Source organism: Bubalus bubalis, chromosome 11, assembly GCF_019923935.1.
Source record: "Bubalus bubalis isolate 160015118507 breed Murrah chromosome 11, NDDB_SH_1, whole genome shotgun sequence".
Classification (NCBI taxonomy): Eukaryota; Metazoa; Chordata; class Mammalia; order Artiodactyla; family Bovidae; genus Bubalus; species Bubalus bubalis.
Genome location: NC_059167.1, coordinates 35,456,480 through 35,472,087, shown reverse-complemented (window position 1 = coordinate 35,472,087; position 15,608 = coordinate 35,456,480). Strand labels below are relative to the sequence as shown.

General features: G+C 41.6%; 1 protein-coding gene, 1 long non-coding RNA gene and 1 other non-coding gene across 6 annotated transcripts in view; 2 read left to right on the top strand and 1 right to left on the bottom strand.

Moving 5' to 3' along the window:
- TBPL2 (TATA-box binding protein like 2) overlaps nt 1-14,593 on the bottom strand; it is a 29,132-nt gene extending 14,539 nt beyond the window's left edge. The window contains exons 1-5 of one of the 2 annotated variants that reach the window (XM_025260526.3): nt 13,986-14,591; nt 10,608-11,065; nt 9,678-9,765; nt 7,843-7,934; nt 5,743-5,910 (exon numbers count right to left, since the gene is read on the bottom strand). In XM_025260526.3, the coding sequence (XP_025116311.2) occupies nt 5,743-5,910; nt 7,843-7,934; nt 9,678-9,765; nt 10,608-11,065; nt 13,986-14,315 (1,136 nt within the window). In that variant the 5' untranslated portion in view covers nt 14,316-14,591. Of the gene's footprint in view, nt 1-5,742; nt 5,911-7,842; nt 7,935-9,677; nt 9,766-10,607; nt 11,066-13,985 lie in introns of both variants that reach the window. The other variant, XM_044924946.2, reaches the window with a different exon arrangement.
- Nucleotides 12,392-12,473, top strand: TRNAS-GCU. The gene has a single exon. It is a non-coding gene; the product is annotated as a tRNA-Ser (tRNA).
- The window catches only part of LOC123328023, a 100,258-nt gene continuing 97,591 nt past the window's right edge, over nt 12,942-15,608 (top strand). For all 3 annotated transcript variants that reach the window (XR_006542728.1, XR_006542727.1, XR_006542726.1), the window contains exon 1: nt 12,942-14,018. This is a non-coding gene — a long non-coding RNA (uncharacterized LOC123328023). The remainder of the gene's footprint in view (nt 14,019-15,608) is intronic.

The window sequence follows — 15,608 nt, the reverse complement described above, 5'->3', positions numbered from 1 at the left end:
GATCACACAGAAAAACTCCATTCCATTCTGAAATGGCTATGACCTCTTACTGGCACCAGAAAGATGCATGACGGTGGTGAGTGTACCCATCTGAAGTATATGGAGGTCGTTATGTGTAGACATGTCTTCCTGGGACATCACTCTATTTTCCTGCAGAAAGCCTGTCAGGACTTCTGCCCACAAGCCACTTCTTGACACTGGGGAGACAATGATACTAGCTGGAGCCCTGAAAGACTTCTATAGGAACTATGAAGTTCGAGCCAAGAAAGTGAAGACTAAGGGCAGAGAAGAAATGTTTTCATTTGATTTTCCAACCAAATCTGAAGACACTAAAAGGGAAAAGAGCAAATAAAAGTCTTTGGTATGTAAATACCTGGAAATGTCCCTAACCTGGGAAAGGAAACACACATCCAGGTCCAGGACGCACAGAGAGTTCCAAACAGCATCCACCCAAGGAGGACCACACCAGGACACATTGTAATTAAGATGGAAAAATTTAAAGATAAAGACAGACTATCAAAGGCAGCAGGGGAAAACCAACAAAAACATACAAGGGAACTATCATAAGGCTATCACAGCTGACTTTTCAGCAGAAACCCTGAAGGCCAGAAGGGATTTGCACAATGTATTCAAAATGATGAAAGGGAAAAACCTACAACCAAGAATACACTACCAAGCAAGGCTGTCATTCAGATTTGATGGACAAAGCAAAAATTTTACAGACAAGCAAAAGCTGAGAAAGCAGCACCACCAAACCAATGTTAAAAAAAAAATGTTAAAGGGACCCCTCTAAGTGAAAAAGAAAAAGCCACAACTAGAAATGTGAAAATTAGAGAAGGAAAAAGCTCAGGTAAAGGCCAACAATGCACAGGAAAGGTTGTAAATAACAAAGCTAGCAGGAAAACTAAAAGACAAAAGTAGTATTTTCCAGGCAAGAGTACTGGAGTGGGGTGCCATTGCCTTCTCCACAATAAGCAATTAGGGAATTCAAAAAAGAAAAAGAATGATATCAAAAACAGTAATCATGGGGTGGGGGGAGTAAATATTCAGGGTTCTTAAAATGCCTTTGAACTTAAGAGATCAACAACTTAATTATGTGTATACACACACACACACACACACACAGATTGCTATATATAAACTTCATTTATGGTAACCACAGACCAACAATCTAATAATACATACACACAAAGAGAAAGGACTTTCCTGGTGGTCCAGTGGCTGGGAATCTGCCTGCTAATGCAAGGAACACGGGTTTGATCCCTGGTCTGGGATGTTCCCACATGCCTTGAGCAACTAAGCCCGTGTACCATGACTACTGAACTCGTGCCCTAGAACCCCTGCTCTGCAACAACAAAAGCCACGGCAATGAGAAGCATACACACTGCAACTAAAGAATAGCTTCTAGATCGCCACAACTACATAAAGCCTGCACATAGTAACGAAGACCCAGCACAGCTAAAAAGAAAATTTAAAAAAAAGAGAGAAAGAAATCCAAACAGAACATTAAGGATAGTCATCAAATCAGAAGGGAAGAGAACAAAAGGAAGAAAGGAACCAAAGACCTACAAAAATAACCTCCAAGCAATTAACAAAATGGCAGTAAGAACATGAAAGGGAAAGTGAAGTTGCTCAGTCGTGTCCGACCCTTTGCAACCCCATGGACTGTAACCTATCAGGCTCCTCCAACCATGGGATTTTCCAGGCAAGAATACTGGAGTGAGTTTCCATTTCCTTCTCCAGGGGATTTCCCTAATCCAGGGATCGAACCCGGATCTCCTGCATTGCAGGCAGATACTTTACCATCTGAGCCACCAGGGAAGCCCCAGTAAGAACATACGTACCAATAATTACCTTAAATCATAAATTGACTAGGGACTTTCCTGGTGGTTCAGTGTTTAAATATCTGTTTTGCAATGTAGGGGAAGAGGGTTCGATCTCCAGTCAGGGAACTAAGATCCTATATGCGGCAGAGCAATTAAACCAGTGAGCAGCAACTACTGAGGCCAAATGGTACAACTAGAGAGTCCATGGGCTGCATGAAAGATCCCAAGTGATGCAGAGAAGAGCCTGTGTGCCGCGACCAAGACCCAATGCAGTCAAATAAATAAATACATTCTAAAAAATTAAAAATAAAACTACCATATGATTCACCAGTTCCACTCCTGGGTATATAGACAAAGAAAATAAAAACATTCAGAAAGATACATACACCCCAAAGTTCACAGCAGCATTATTTACAATAGGCAAGATATGGCAACAATGTAAGTGTCCATCAACAGATGAATGGATAAAGATGATGTGATATATATACACAGTGGAATACTGCTGCTGCTGCTGCTAAGTCACTTCAGTCGTGTCCGACTCTGTGCGACCCCAGAGATGGCAGCCCACTAGGCTCCCCTGTCCCTGGGATTCTCCAGGCAAGAACACTGGAGTGGGTTGCCATTTCCTTCTCCAATGCATGAAAGTGAAAAGTGAAAGTGAAGTCTCTCAGTCATGCCCGACTCTTAGTGACCCCATGGACTGCAGCCTACCAGGCTCCTCCGTCCATAGGATTTTCCAGGCAAGAGTACTGGAGTGGGGTGCCATTGCCTTCTCCACAGTGGAATACTACCCAGCCACAAAAATGAATAAAATTTTGTTATTTGCAACAACATGTATGGACTTGGAGGGTACTATGCTAAGTGAAATAAGTCAAAGAAAAATACTGTATGATGTCATTTATATGTGGAATCTAAAAAATACATCAAACTAGTGAATGTAACAAAAAAGAAACAGAATCACAGATACAGAGAATGAACTATTGGTTACCAGTGGGGAGAGAGAGAAGGGAGAAGAAGGGATTGAGAGGTGCAAATTGCTATAATGTAAAAGGAAATAAGCTACATAGATATATTACACAGTACAGGGAATATAGCCAGCATTTTATAATAATAGTAAATTTATAATCTATAAAAATGTGAATCACTATGTTGTACATCTGAAACTAATATTGTAAATCAACTGTACCTCAATAAAAAACAGATACATACATATATATACAAAAAAAAAGTCTTTGATATGTAAATCATGGTGAACTGTTTTTGGCTTCAGAACCATGATTTTAAGGTACTAGCATGATGAACTCCCAACTAGAGATTTACTTCATTTTATTTACTCTCTACTTCATTTCAGAAGAAGGCTGAGACAGAAAGAAAAGAGGTTTTGGTTAGAGATGGAGAACATTTCATGAAGATTGAAAACAACAAATAGCTGCCAATCTCTTGGGCCAAACCAGCTCATTCAAATCTCGGTTTAAATGTCACTTCCCTTAAGAAGTCTTCCTTATTTTCAGCCCTTCCCCAGTTACATTAAGTATCCTAATTGACGGTACCAAAACATGCCAAGAGGTGTTCACCTACACAGTTACACCTGCATAGTTACATTTCATTACCGTCTTTGGTTTCTCTGTTTTCCGTTTTAAATAGCGGTTCCATAACGGCAACGGCCCATGGCTGCATTGATTGCCACTGGCACCATAACATCCACTACACAGTAGCCACCTAGATTCTACTCATTTAAGAAATATTTAAGATAACTTTGATTTATTGGATTGGCCAAAAATTTCATTTGGATTTTTCCATGAGATGGAACAAACTTTTGGGCCAATCCAATAAAAACTGAATGGAAGGGGAAAAAATTGCTCAGGGAAAATGGAAAACAATTATGGCTTAGAAAGACTGATGGAGAAGGTGCCCAGTAACAAGTGAGATACATATTATCAGATGCTGATATACATGTTTGTAGAATCAGGGGAATTAAATGAACTTGAGGTTTTAACATAAAGCAAACTTGACTTGACAATTGTAAGTGGTATGTTGCCATGATTCCCCACAGGGCTACAGGCAATTAAAGAAAGTCTTCATTTTAAAGACATAAATCTGCTGAGAAAGAGGTTTTAATGCCCCAATGTCACAAATACACGCAAAGTTGTAATCCATAAGATAAGGATGGAGGGCATTTTGGGGGAGGCAAAAATGAGACTAGAAAGAGGTATCTGTGAGAGTATCTGGCCAAATTTTTTAAAAAAGATGAATGAGATCATGAAACTGTCTTACGAGGAGGGGAAAACAGTGATGGACCCAGTCCAAGTGACTAAAAGCAGTGCATCAGATGAATTCTCATCTTGCCCTTCTGCAATTTCATTTTTCAGAGGTAGAAGTACTGACAAGGGGGCACTCCCACTCCAGATTTAAATCTGACCTACAAAGAAGACAATCTTGGTGAAAAAGAAATGAAATTTAGGGGGAACTGCACACATCATTTCAGAGCCCTAAAGTGCCTGAAAGGGGAATGCCAAGACTAATACAGACATGTACCTCAAAATTGGGCAGACATCTTTCACATGTTCATTAAAAACTGGCTCAGAGAAAGATAGACAGGAGGTCCAAGGTTGAGGATCTGGAAGATAGAGTATGTGTTCAGAGACTCTGAAAAATGAAGGTTTTACTATGAGTCTATGAGTCATTCTGAGATTGAAGGAAGAAAAGGACACATAAAGAGGCAATACATCTTGCATGGGGTGCTTCTCAGTGGACTCAAGGGGTACCTCATAGGCACTTAATAAACATATGCTGAAAAAATTGAGGCAGAGGAAAAAATGAAAATACAATCAAGAGCAAGATATTGCTTAAAGAGTATCATAAAAGCTAAATCTCAGAATGAACAAAATTTTTTTTGAAAGTTAGGGGAAAACAAGGCACTTTTTAACCTCTGTTTAGGTCATTTCTCAATGGAGAGTTAACAAACATTAAAGAAAACACAGCTCTATGATCCCTGTCTATTATTAAGCAGAACTATTGCTTAAAGGCAAAGGCAAGGAAAAGCAGAGTGAAAGGACTTCAGTTCAAGTTAGATCACAAGAATTTAAGAGCATCTGTGATTCTAAGCCAGTTTAAGTGCCCTGGTCTAAGGGGTGGTGGGATTTAGTGTTAGTCACCCTCCATCACCACTCTCTGAGGGCCTGAGCAGGCTGTGAGAAGCACAGAAACAGCTGGAAGAGGAGCATTTGCTGTTGAGATGGGAAGTTTCGTTTTAAGAAGCCAAGCAGGCTAGGGATACTCCCCAAGAAATATGAATCCATGAAAGAAGCTGTGGTGGGGGCTACAGCCACACACAGGAAAAGAAAACCCTCGAACAAACTCCACAGGACAAAAACTAGATAGGATTGCCTTCATAAAGTATGCTACGGCCATTCTTTATCATTATAATATTATTTTAAAATCTTCTCTCCAGCCCTTTCTCCCCTCACTGGCTGTCAGCCCTTCCTACTTACCTAGTCTGTATCATACCCTTTCTCTTCCTGCCATTGCCACCGCCCCCGGCCAGGTGTGACTTTTTTTTTTAAGAAATCTATACATCAGTGAGTCTCAATGTGTGGGCCTCTGGCCAGCTGCAATGGCATCACCTGAGAGCTTGTTAGAAAGGCAGAGTAAAGCAGAATCTCTGGGCACTGCAGCCCAGGCAGGAATGTGTGTTGATAAGCTGTCCAGGTGATCGCTATGTAATTTAGTTTTGAGAACCACCGTTTCAGAAGATTAGACACATATGGTAACCAATGAGGACTTAGGTATAGCAATTTAACCCTTTCACTTACTGTGGCTTAAAAAAATGTACACTTTCTCTGAAAGATAATATATAAGCAATCCAAATAGAATTTTAATATTTTGGTAAACTCAAAGTGAAGTTATACAATCATACCTACTGAACTGCTGATGGGTTAGCACCAAACCTTCCAGACTGATAGGAAATCTCACATCACAGCTTGCAACCATGTTCTGAACTGTAAAGTCGAGGAACCTGGCAGGAAAGCCCAGCTTCTGCACCACGCGGGCGTACTTCCTCGCTGCGAGTCGAGACTGCTCTTCGCTGGGGAGGGGCAAGACGTTAAAGACGTCTGAATCACTGCGACTGCTGGCAAGTTGGGCTATATTCAGACACTTCTCTGATTTTATTTTTAGCATTTGTACCATGTTTACCATTCACTGTATGCAAGGAAGCTGCAGACTTTGAAGAGAAGGACCCACCTCCCCTACTACTGTCCCTAGCACCTAGAAAAGGCTTTGGTGCAATGGACAGTTGTTGAATCATAAACAGATTTGTGTCTTCCTAGCCATCTTTTCGGAGAAGGCAATGGCACCCCACTCCAATACTCTTGCCTGGAAAATCCCATGGACGGAGGAGCCTGGTAGGCTGCAGTCTATGGGGTCGCTGAGAGTCAGACACGACTGAGCGACTTCACTTTCACTTTTCACTTTCATGCATTGGAGAAGGAAATGGCAACCCACTCCAGTGTTCTTGCTTGGAGAATCCCAGGGACAGAAAGCCTGGTGGGCTGCCGTCTCTGGGGTCGCACAGAGTCGGACACGACTGAAACGACTTAGCAGTAGCAGCAGCTGCTCCCATTTTAAACAATGCTGAAATGAACATCTTTGCAGAGTTGTCCAAAAATGACTTCAAAATGGAGATTTCTAGATCAGAGGATACACAGATCCACAGAAGAGAAAGTCTGGAAACTTACCTGGACAAAGGTAAAGAGCATGCAAAACAGGTGGGGGAGGAACAGATAAAATGGATTCTCTGATAAATGTATCAGGACACTGACTGGTCATTTGAAAATACTGAAATGAAATTCTAGACTTGCTGTGCCCAATATGGTGGCCACCAGTTACATTGGCTATTTAAATTTATATTAATTTTAAAACAAAATAAAAAGTTCAATTTCTCTGTGGTATTAGCCGTATTTCAAGTTCTCAGGAGCCACATATGATGAGAGGCTACCACACTGGACAGCATAGAGAAGGCTCTAGGTGAATCAAAACATTAATTTCCTCTCTTCAATACAAAGCAAGACTTGAAAGAAACAAGAAAAACATATGGAGGTCAATACTTACACGAGGGGAATGCCTTCCTAAGTGTGAAGCCAAACAGTGAAGCCATAAAGAGAAAGATTGGATAGACTGACTACACACACAAAATTAAACTGTGTATTAAAAAACCCCAAAAATATCACTAATATGGGAGAAATACTTATAGTCCAAAATGGCAAAAATACTAAAATACCAAAAGATAAATATCTCCATAGAATATTGGACAAAAGATACAGTAGACAGTTTATATCCTTATGAAAAGTTAGTCTCACTAGTAAATAAAAAGAAATGTAATTAAAACAATGTAACTTTTGCCAATAAATTTGGCAAATATAAAGAAGAATATTAACACTCAGTGTATATTGAAGAAAAATTGTACACCTTATCAGGAGGACAATTTACTACTCATCTACTAACACCTAGAGGGAAGAGCAGCTCTCCTACTAGTTTTATGGCGAACAGATCTCCATCAGCACAGGGCTACCTCGGCATGAGATCCAGGAAAGAGAAGCCTTTTAAGAGATCCCTCCTGAGTGAATGCTCAAGCTAATGCTCAAGAAATGTCTAATTTCCCTCCTTTGAAAAGTTCTATCCATGTATCTGCCTGCAATGAGGAAAATACACAAGAACTACTTCCCCAGATTTATAACAGGCTTTACTACTATAGCTTTTCTTTTTTTCATTTTAAATATACCTTAGAAACAAGTTGTAATAGCCTAGTGAAACCCCCTTCACTATGGGAGACTGTAAAGTGGGATACGTCAGTATTACGAGGCTGAATGTTTTTAACCCCTAACTTCGCATTTCATGAATTTAACTCTTCAGCAAAGTATTTTGCATCTATGATGTGTTTTAGAATATTAATGCCATCCTTCCTTGTTTCACATACTGAATTGTTTGTCTGGTTTTGGAGGAGGGTGGCTCCTCTTACCTTTTGGCTCCTGTGCAGACCATTTTCCCAGAGCTAAATATGAGGGCTGTAGTCCTGGGCTCTCGGATCCTCATTATGACAGCGGCAAACCTCTAAAGACAGAAGCCAAAAGAACAATTAACCTTCACTAGGGGTTCACACCTGCTGAAGCTGAAACTCCAATACTTTGGCCACCTGATGCGAAGAACTGACTCATTGGAAAAAACTCTGATGCTGGGAAAGATTGAAGAGAGGAGGAGAAGGGGTGACAGAAGATGAGATGGTTGGAAGGCATCACCGACTCAATGGACATGAGTTTGAATAAGCTCTGGGAGTTGGTGATAGACAGGGAAGCCTGGCATGCTGCAATCCATGGGGTTGCAAAGAGTCAGACATGACTGAGCAACTGAACTGAACTGAAGGGTTAGCACTATGCCAGTTGCAAGGGTGAGATAGACATGAAGAGTGTTAAATAAATTGAAATTTAGTGGGAAACTAAAAAATGTCTGGGTCTATTCTCCTACCTTAAGGTTAACAAAATGATCATGATTCTAAAATGTACATGATTCTAAAAGGTAAGAAGAATAATAGTAAAGCTGAAATTTGAGTATCTGTTATGTTTCAGACCCTATGCTAAAAGCTTAACAGGTCTTATTGCATTTGAAGTGCTGACAGTAAAAAGAACCCCGAGTCAGAGCTACACACAACTGATCAAGGCCTATTAATGTTTTCCAGGTGTTTACTAAAAAGGTGGCACTCTCACCTGATATTCCTTTTGTTAAATTCTTAAGACATCTGAAATGCCAAACCAGAATTTTTCCAGCTGTCAAGTCTAATTATGGACAAATCCTATGCACCAAATTGAGAGGAGAGCTGAGGATGGTAGAGAATAAAACAGGCTCAAGATGTTGATTGCTCACTCGTGTAGTCAATCATAGCTACATCCTTAAAAATCCTAGCCCATCACTGGGCTTCTGTCCTCATCATAGTTAGCAACACAAAAGATAAATAGGCAAGCTTTGTTTCACTAGGTAATATTCAGGTAATATTTAAATTCAGATGTCAACAGCACCACTACCGCAACAGGAAAAACAAAGACTTTATCCATAAGTAGTTGATGTTGGCAAGGTCCTCTGGGTTCTGACTAATACGGCCTTTCTCATCTAACTCCTTAAATCCTCCACTACCCAAGACAGTGAACTTTTCCCCAGTAGGCACCAGGCCTTACTAGTCTTTGTACTAAGTAATTTAACTAATCATTAAATGTTGATTGAATGAACAAATCCTAGGTAAACAGACCACTGAAAATGGGATGGCTGGTCTTGGAAAGACACAAAAAAGAATAGATTTTATTAAACTTTGATTTTAATAGAGAAGTTAGAATTTAATAAAATAGATTTTTATTAAAGCCGGAATCATATACTTCAACTTTGCACGTTATACAATTGAGATTTCCCAGGTAAGAGAAACTATAAGTGAAAAAATACATGTGTCAGCTAAATGGCAAAACAATTAGAAAAAATTATTTCCATGAATATGGTGACATTGTAAGAAAGTCATCATTTCCATAATCAGACTGAAAATAGCCACACTGAAAGGTTTTTCTGAATAACAAGAGAAAGATCTTAATGTTTAGAACTGCTTAATAAGTATTCAACACAGAAAATGAGATTATTTTTATAAGTTCAAAACAGAGAATGAGGCAATTAAACTTTCAAATTGCCAGAAGTCTTCCACCAAACATTTTTTTCTTTTTAAAAAATATTAACAAAGGAATGAGTCAATATCACGATCCTATGAAGGAAAGAACATCTAAATAGAACCTAATTATTGAAAAAATTACTGAGAAATCTTACCTTTGGGTTATATTCTGCATTTTTTGCATGCAAAGCTATTTTCTTCAGATCCAATTTACAGGCCAGGTTTACAGTGGAAACTATGTTTCTAAAGAAATAAGTCAACCTAAGTTATACCAGATTTAAAAAGTAAAAAATAATTACAACATATTTACTTCTTCATTTTATAGGTTTAGGTGCCTTCCTAGGGGGAGAATTATTATAAAAGTGAAATATATAGTTACACAGTCCTTAGTATATTGTAAAACTGCTAAAGGACTAAAATAGCTTTTTCTAAAATTTCATGACTGACTAAAATTAAGCTTTAGATCTTTTTCAAAATGCCTCAAAATAGCACAACATCAAATCAACTTGCAAATCAAATTCAGTTTTACATTTTTTTTATCCTTTGTGTTATTCCAACTCCAACCACAATTTATAACAACTAAAGTGCTTTAGTGTAAACAATCGGAGAAGGCAATGGCACTCCAGCACTCTTGCCTGGAAAATCCCGGAGCCTGGTGGGCTGCAGTCCATGGGGTCTCAAAGAGTCGGACACGACTGAGTGACTTCACTTTCATGCATTGGAGAAGGAAATGGCAACCCACTCCAGTGTTCTTGCCTGGAGAATCCCAGGGACGGGGGAGCCTGGTGGGCTGCCATCTATGGGGTTGCACAGAGTCAGACACGACTGAAGCGACTTAGCAGTAGCAGCAGTGTAAACAATATAATCCTTCAGGAATATGTAGACTAACCCTCAACTCCTGCTTAGGAGATCAAGAGTTGGTGCTTCATTTTTCAGGTAAATAGTCTAAAACCAAGTCCACTAAGAGCTGATAAAACAAAGGATACTGAGATCTGAAATTCTCTTCCCTACACTATTATGATCCCATTCAAGAATACAAAATCTATACTCAGAAGCATTACTCATTTAAAACAATAGCAACTTACTGTAGTTGAGGCACAATTCCAGAACATTCTGAAATAGGGGCCATTGGTGTCATAGGAGTTATGGACGCCAGAGACATGGAGTGTGGTTTCTCAGGAGAGGGCTGGGCTGAGTTACCATCAGCAGGGTGCAGATGTGAATGGGAACCTAACCCACTGCTGCTGTTTAAGGCCAGGCCAGCGTCCAGTTGGCTGGGTAAGGGCAACCTAGTTTGCCGACTTTGAGTTTTACAGTTTTCTTCAATTTCATGCTTGCTCCTAATGACAGTCTGGTCTTTATTTTCTTGGGAGAGCTCATCTGGTAAGAAGCTAAGATCCACAGCTGAGAAACTCCCACATGTTTCTGTGACTTCTTCAAGTTGGGGATTAAATGCAGTCTCTGGATTGGATGACGTAAGCATGTCCACATCATAAGGCACAGCTGGGCTCAGCAGGGGTGATCTGGATGGCGTAAGGGCATCCTAGGCCGTTCCCAAAACAGACAAAACACAACAGACAGAACATCATGTCACACCCAAAGGATGCCACCTTGGCTGGCAGGCAGTGTGTTCAGGAGGAGGCCGTTCAGATAGCTTATATTCACACCCTGCTTTCCACAAAGTCTCCTTAAAGTTCTACTCTAGGGTTACAACACACTTCATGAAAACAGGAAAATGTATCTTAAAATACAGAAAAAGCATGTTTCATAAAATGTTTTTCTTTCGTTAGATTTGTAGTAAGTTGCTACTCTAAATCCACTTCTGTAATTCAGGTAAGTTGGCAATCACGCTGCAAATCTGTACTTTGAAAAGTACAGATTTTTCTGTACTCCCTAAGTTGATCATAAACTTTAGTTGACATAAAGGTTTTTTTTTTTTTTTGAGTTTTAAAATCATATTTTTAAAAAAAGAGTAGTAAGTGAAGGAAGCTGAGGATACAGCCTTGAGTGCTAATCAAGCCTCCACAAAGGACTCATCTTTATTCCTTCTAGTCAAAGGAGAGATAAGAAATCATTCCATTTATGTGCATAGGGGGAAAGTTATTGAAATTTAAATGGAAAGACTAGTTTAAATCAATGTATTGTATTTCCAGCCCAGGGACAGCTAATCAACTTCCATTATCATCAATGGAGGGAATGAGGTGTGCAACTGAGGGAAACAGCTAATATAAAACTCATGGCCTTTGTTATGGAAAAAAATTGTTGGTACATATTACCACCCACATCACCCAAGTTGCATGCCTGGATTCTATATTTTGACCACTAGCTGGCAGGATAACCTCACCCATCAGAAGATCTTGCTTCTAATAATTGAACAGTCACGAATGCCTTGTGCTGTGTCTTCTCCATGACAAAGTTATCTCAGCTAATACGTCTAGCTAAAAGTGTGTGCTCAGTCGTGTCTGACTCTTTGCAACCCTATGGACTGTAGCCTGCCAAGCTCTTCTGTCCATAGAATTTTCCAGGCAAGAGTACTGGAGTGGGTTGCCATTTCCTACTCCAGGGGATCTTCCTGACCCGGAGATGGAACTCATATTCTTTACCACTGTGCCACATGGGAAGTATATATATATATATCTGTGTGTGCTGTGTACTAAGTCACTTTAGTCATGTCTGGCTCTGTGAGAACCACCAGACTCCTCTGTCCATGGGATTCTCCAGGCAAGGATACTGGAGTGGACTGACATGCCCTCCTCCAGGGGATCTTCTCAACCCAGTGATGGAACCTGGGGCTCCTGCATTACAGTCAGATTCTTTACCATCTGAGCCACCAGAGAAGCCCATAACAAGTCTGGCTAGATCCTATGGGGACGAGGTGGCCGAGTGGTTAAGGCGATGGACTGCTAATCCATTGTGCTCTGCACGCGTGGGTTCGAATCCCATCCTCGTCGGCCTGTGGCTTCTGTGGCCCGCTTTGCATTTTATGGGGCTTCCCTGATAGCTCAGTTGTAAAGAATCCTCCTGCAAAGCAGGAAACCCTGGTTCAATTCTGGGGTGAAGATCCGCCGGAGAAGGGATAGGCTACCCACTCCAGTATTCTTGGGCTTCCCTTGTGGTTCAGCTCGTAAAGAATCTGCCTGCAATGTGGGAGACCTGGGTTTGATCCCTGGGCTGGGAAGATCCTCTGGAGAAGGGAAAGGCTACCCACTCCAGTATCCTGGCCTGGAGAATTCCATGGGCTGAATAGGCCATGGGGTCGCAAAGAGTCAGCAGGACTGAGCGACTTTCACTTTTACTCTTTCACTTTCAGATCCAACTGATGGTGCTGTTACCACAAGTCCAGCAGATGGCAGCGGTGACTAAATGTTAGACAAAAACACTTAGAAGAACGCAGTTATTCTCTTAAAATAAGATTTGACCTTATTCCATTTTGCATTATATTTTGCCCCTATCTCCCTCCACCCCCACCCCACAGGTGGGGCCCTAGGGAAAGTGAGGTGGGGACAGCGGCCCAGACCCCTCTCCACTGTTTCCGTGGCCTCTTCTGTTCTAGCCGGAAAAGATTCCATCAGCCAATTTACACTAAAGCACTAAAGTCTGCAACATCGGTGACTCCCCTCCTTTTTCCCATTATGGCATTTTAGCAGAAGGCAAAACTCCCACCCAAAGAACTGAACTTCAACAAGGAATTTGAGGCAATGGCAACAAGATACTGAAGAGGGATGTTTTATGTCAGTGGAACCCTGAAAGCCTCCTGTCTGAGTTTATTTATAGGAACACACCTTAGAGACCAAGCTTACGGAGTATTCCCTAAGTATACAGAGTATAGACTTATACTTGAAGAAACTTTTTTGTTAAACTGTCTTTACAGAGCCATTAACTCATCTTTCATGGAATCTTCCCAGCTTGGGCTCTCCTTTGCAATGTTAAATACTGTGGGACTTCACTACTTCTACTTCACTGCTAATCACTGGTCTATTTAAGCACCCCCCAACCACCACCACCCCCTCTGTAAGTTGCTCTCTTGCTTTTTCACTTGTTTTTGGCTCCACCACATGCATGATCTTAATTTCCTTAGCACTGATGGAAACCCAGGCCCCTAAAATGGAAACTCAGAGTCTTAACCACTGGACCAACAGGGAAGTTCCTTGTTTTTCTTTTTGAGGACTCTTTCCTCTGTTTTCTACAGTTCTTAGATTAAAAAGCAAAACCTCAAAATGTAAGAATCAACAAACTGAAAGAAGCCTCAGGTGTCTCCAATTTGTATTCACACTGGACCAGCAACCTTTAGTAAGTTAATTCATCTTTCGAACCTTCTAGTTTTTCAACTGAAAGATGGGGATAATAAAGCCCACCTCCTACAGTCGCTAGAAGTTTTACTAGAGATAAAATGAAGGCAGACTCCTGGGTACGCGGGACGTAGGCCCTGACTCTGGGACGGTGGCGGCGGCTTCCAGGCTCACCTGGGCGGAGCACTGATCCAAGTAGAGCTCCAGGTATGTCTCCTCCATGGGTGGAGGGCTCACTGTTGGGAGTTGAGAGGTTGGGAATGTGGGGAAGAGCCAGAGCGAATCGAGCTGTGGCTGAGTTGGCCAGGCGCGTGGGGCGCAGAAGCCATTTATTGGCCCGCGGCTGCTCGTGGTGAGGCGGGGCCTGGGCCAGGGCTGGGAGCAGGGGACCAGGGGCCGGGCAGGGGGCCTCGCCTGGTCCCCCACGTCTACGCTCCCACAGATGGCTGGAGGGAACAGATGATGAACCAGGGAAGGGGTTGCAGAACTCCACACCCAGCCCATAAGTCCCTTACCTTGCTGGGGAAGGAGGGCTGGGGCGGGAAGACTGTTCTCGCCTGAGTGCAGTCACTGCACTCGGCCCACAGCTGAGAGGCAACGCGGCCTGCCAATCTGGAGAGTTCCTTCCACCTGCAAATGCTGCCTTTGCCTTTTGCAGGAGAAAAGGTTTCAGTGTTGTTGTTCAGTCACTAAGTCGTGTCCGACCCTTTGGGAGGCCATGGTCTACAGCACGCCAGGCTTCTCTGTCCTTCGCAATCTCCCAGAGTTTACTCAAACGCATGTCCATTGAGTCGGTGATGCCATCCAACCATCTCATCCTCTGTCTCCCCCACTTCTTTTCCAACCCTCAATCTTTCCTAGCATCAAGGTCTTTTCCAATGAGTCAGTTCTTTGCATCAGGTGGCCAAAGTATTGGAGCTTCAGCATCAGTCTTATCATGGAATATTCAGAGTTGATTTCCTTTAGGATTAACTGGTTTGATCTTCTTGCAGTCCAAGGGACTCGCAGAAAATCTCCTCCAACACCACAATTCGAAAGCATCAGTTCTTTGGTGCTCAGCCTTCTTTATGGTCCAACTCTCACATCTGTACGTGACTACTGGAAAAACCATATCTTTGACTATACGAACCTTTGTCAGCAAAGTGATGTCCCTGCTTTTTAATGCACTGTCTAGATTTGTCATAGCTTTTCTTCCAAGAAGCAAGCATCTTTTAATTTCATGGTGGTCACCATCTGCAGTGATTTTTGGACTTCAGTGTTAGCATCATGAAATGGGTTGGGCAGTGAGAAAAAAAATGTTTTAATAGAATTTTTTTTCCTTGAGTAAAGTGAGTGGAATTTTAGGCACTTTACCCAGTCAGGTGTTGGAGTTTTATGTTATAATCACTTCTCACTTTCAAATCCCAGCTGGCTTTTTTCCAATTTCAGAGGATTCAGTCTAAAGCCACATATAAAAGAATGTGTTGCTGCACTTAGGGTTGTGCTGTGCTAAATCTCTGCAGTCATGGCTGACTCTTTCCAACCCCATGGACTGTAGCCCACCAGGCTCCTCTGTCCATGGAATTCTCCAGGCAAGAATACTGGAGTGGGTTGCCATTTCCTTCTCCAGGGTATCTTCCCCACCCAGGGATTGAACTCATGTCTCTTATATCTCCTGCATTGGCAGGCTGTTTCTTTACCATTAGTGCCACCTGAGAAGTCCACAGTTGGGTTGATGCAGTTCAGGAAGGTAATGTAAAACCAAATAACCAGAAGATTTTCCTCTTTCTTGAAATGTAACTTTTAGTGCCTCAGCTT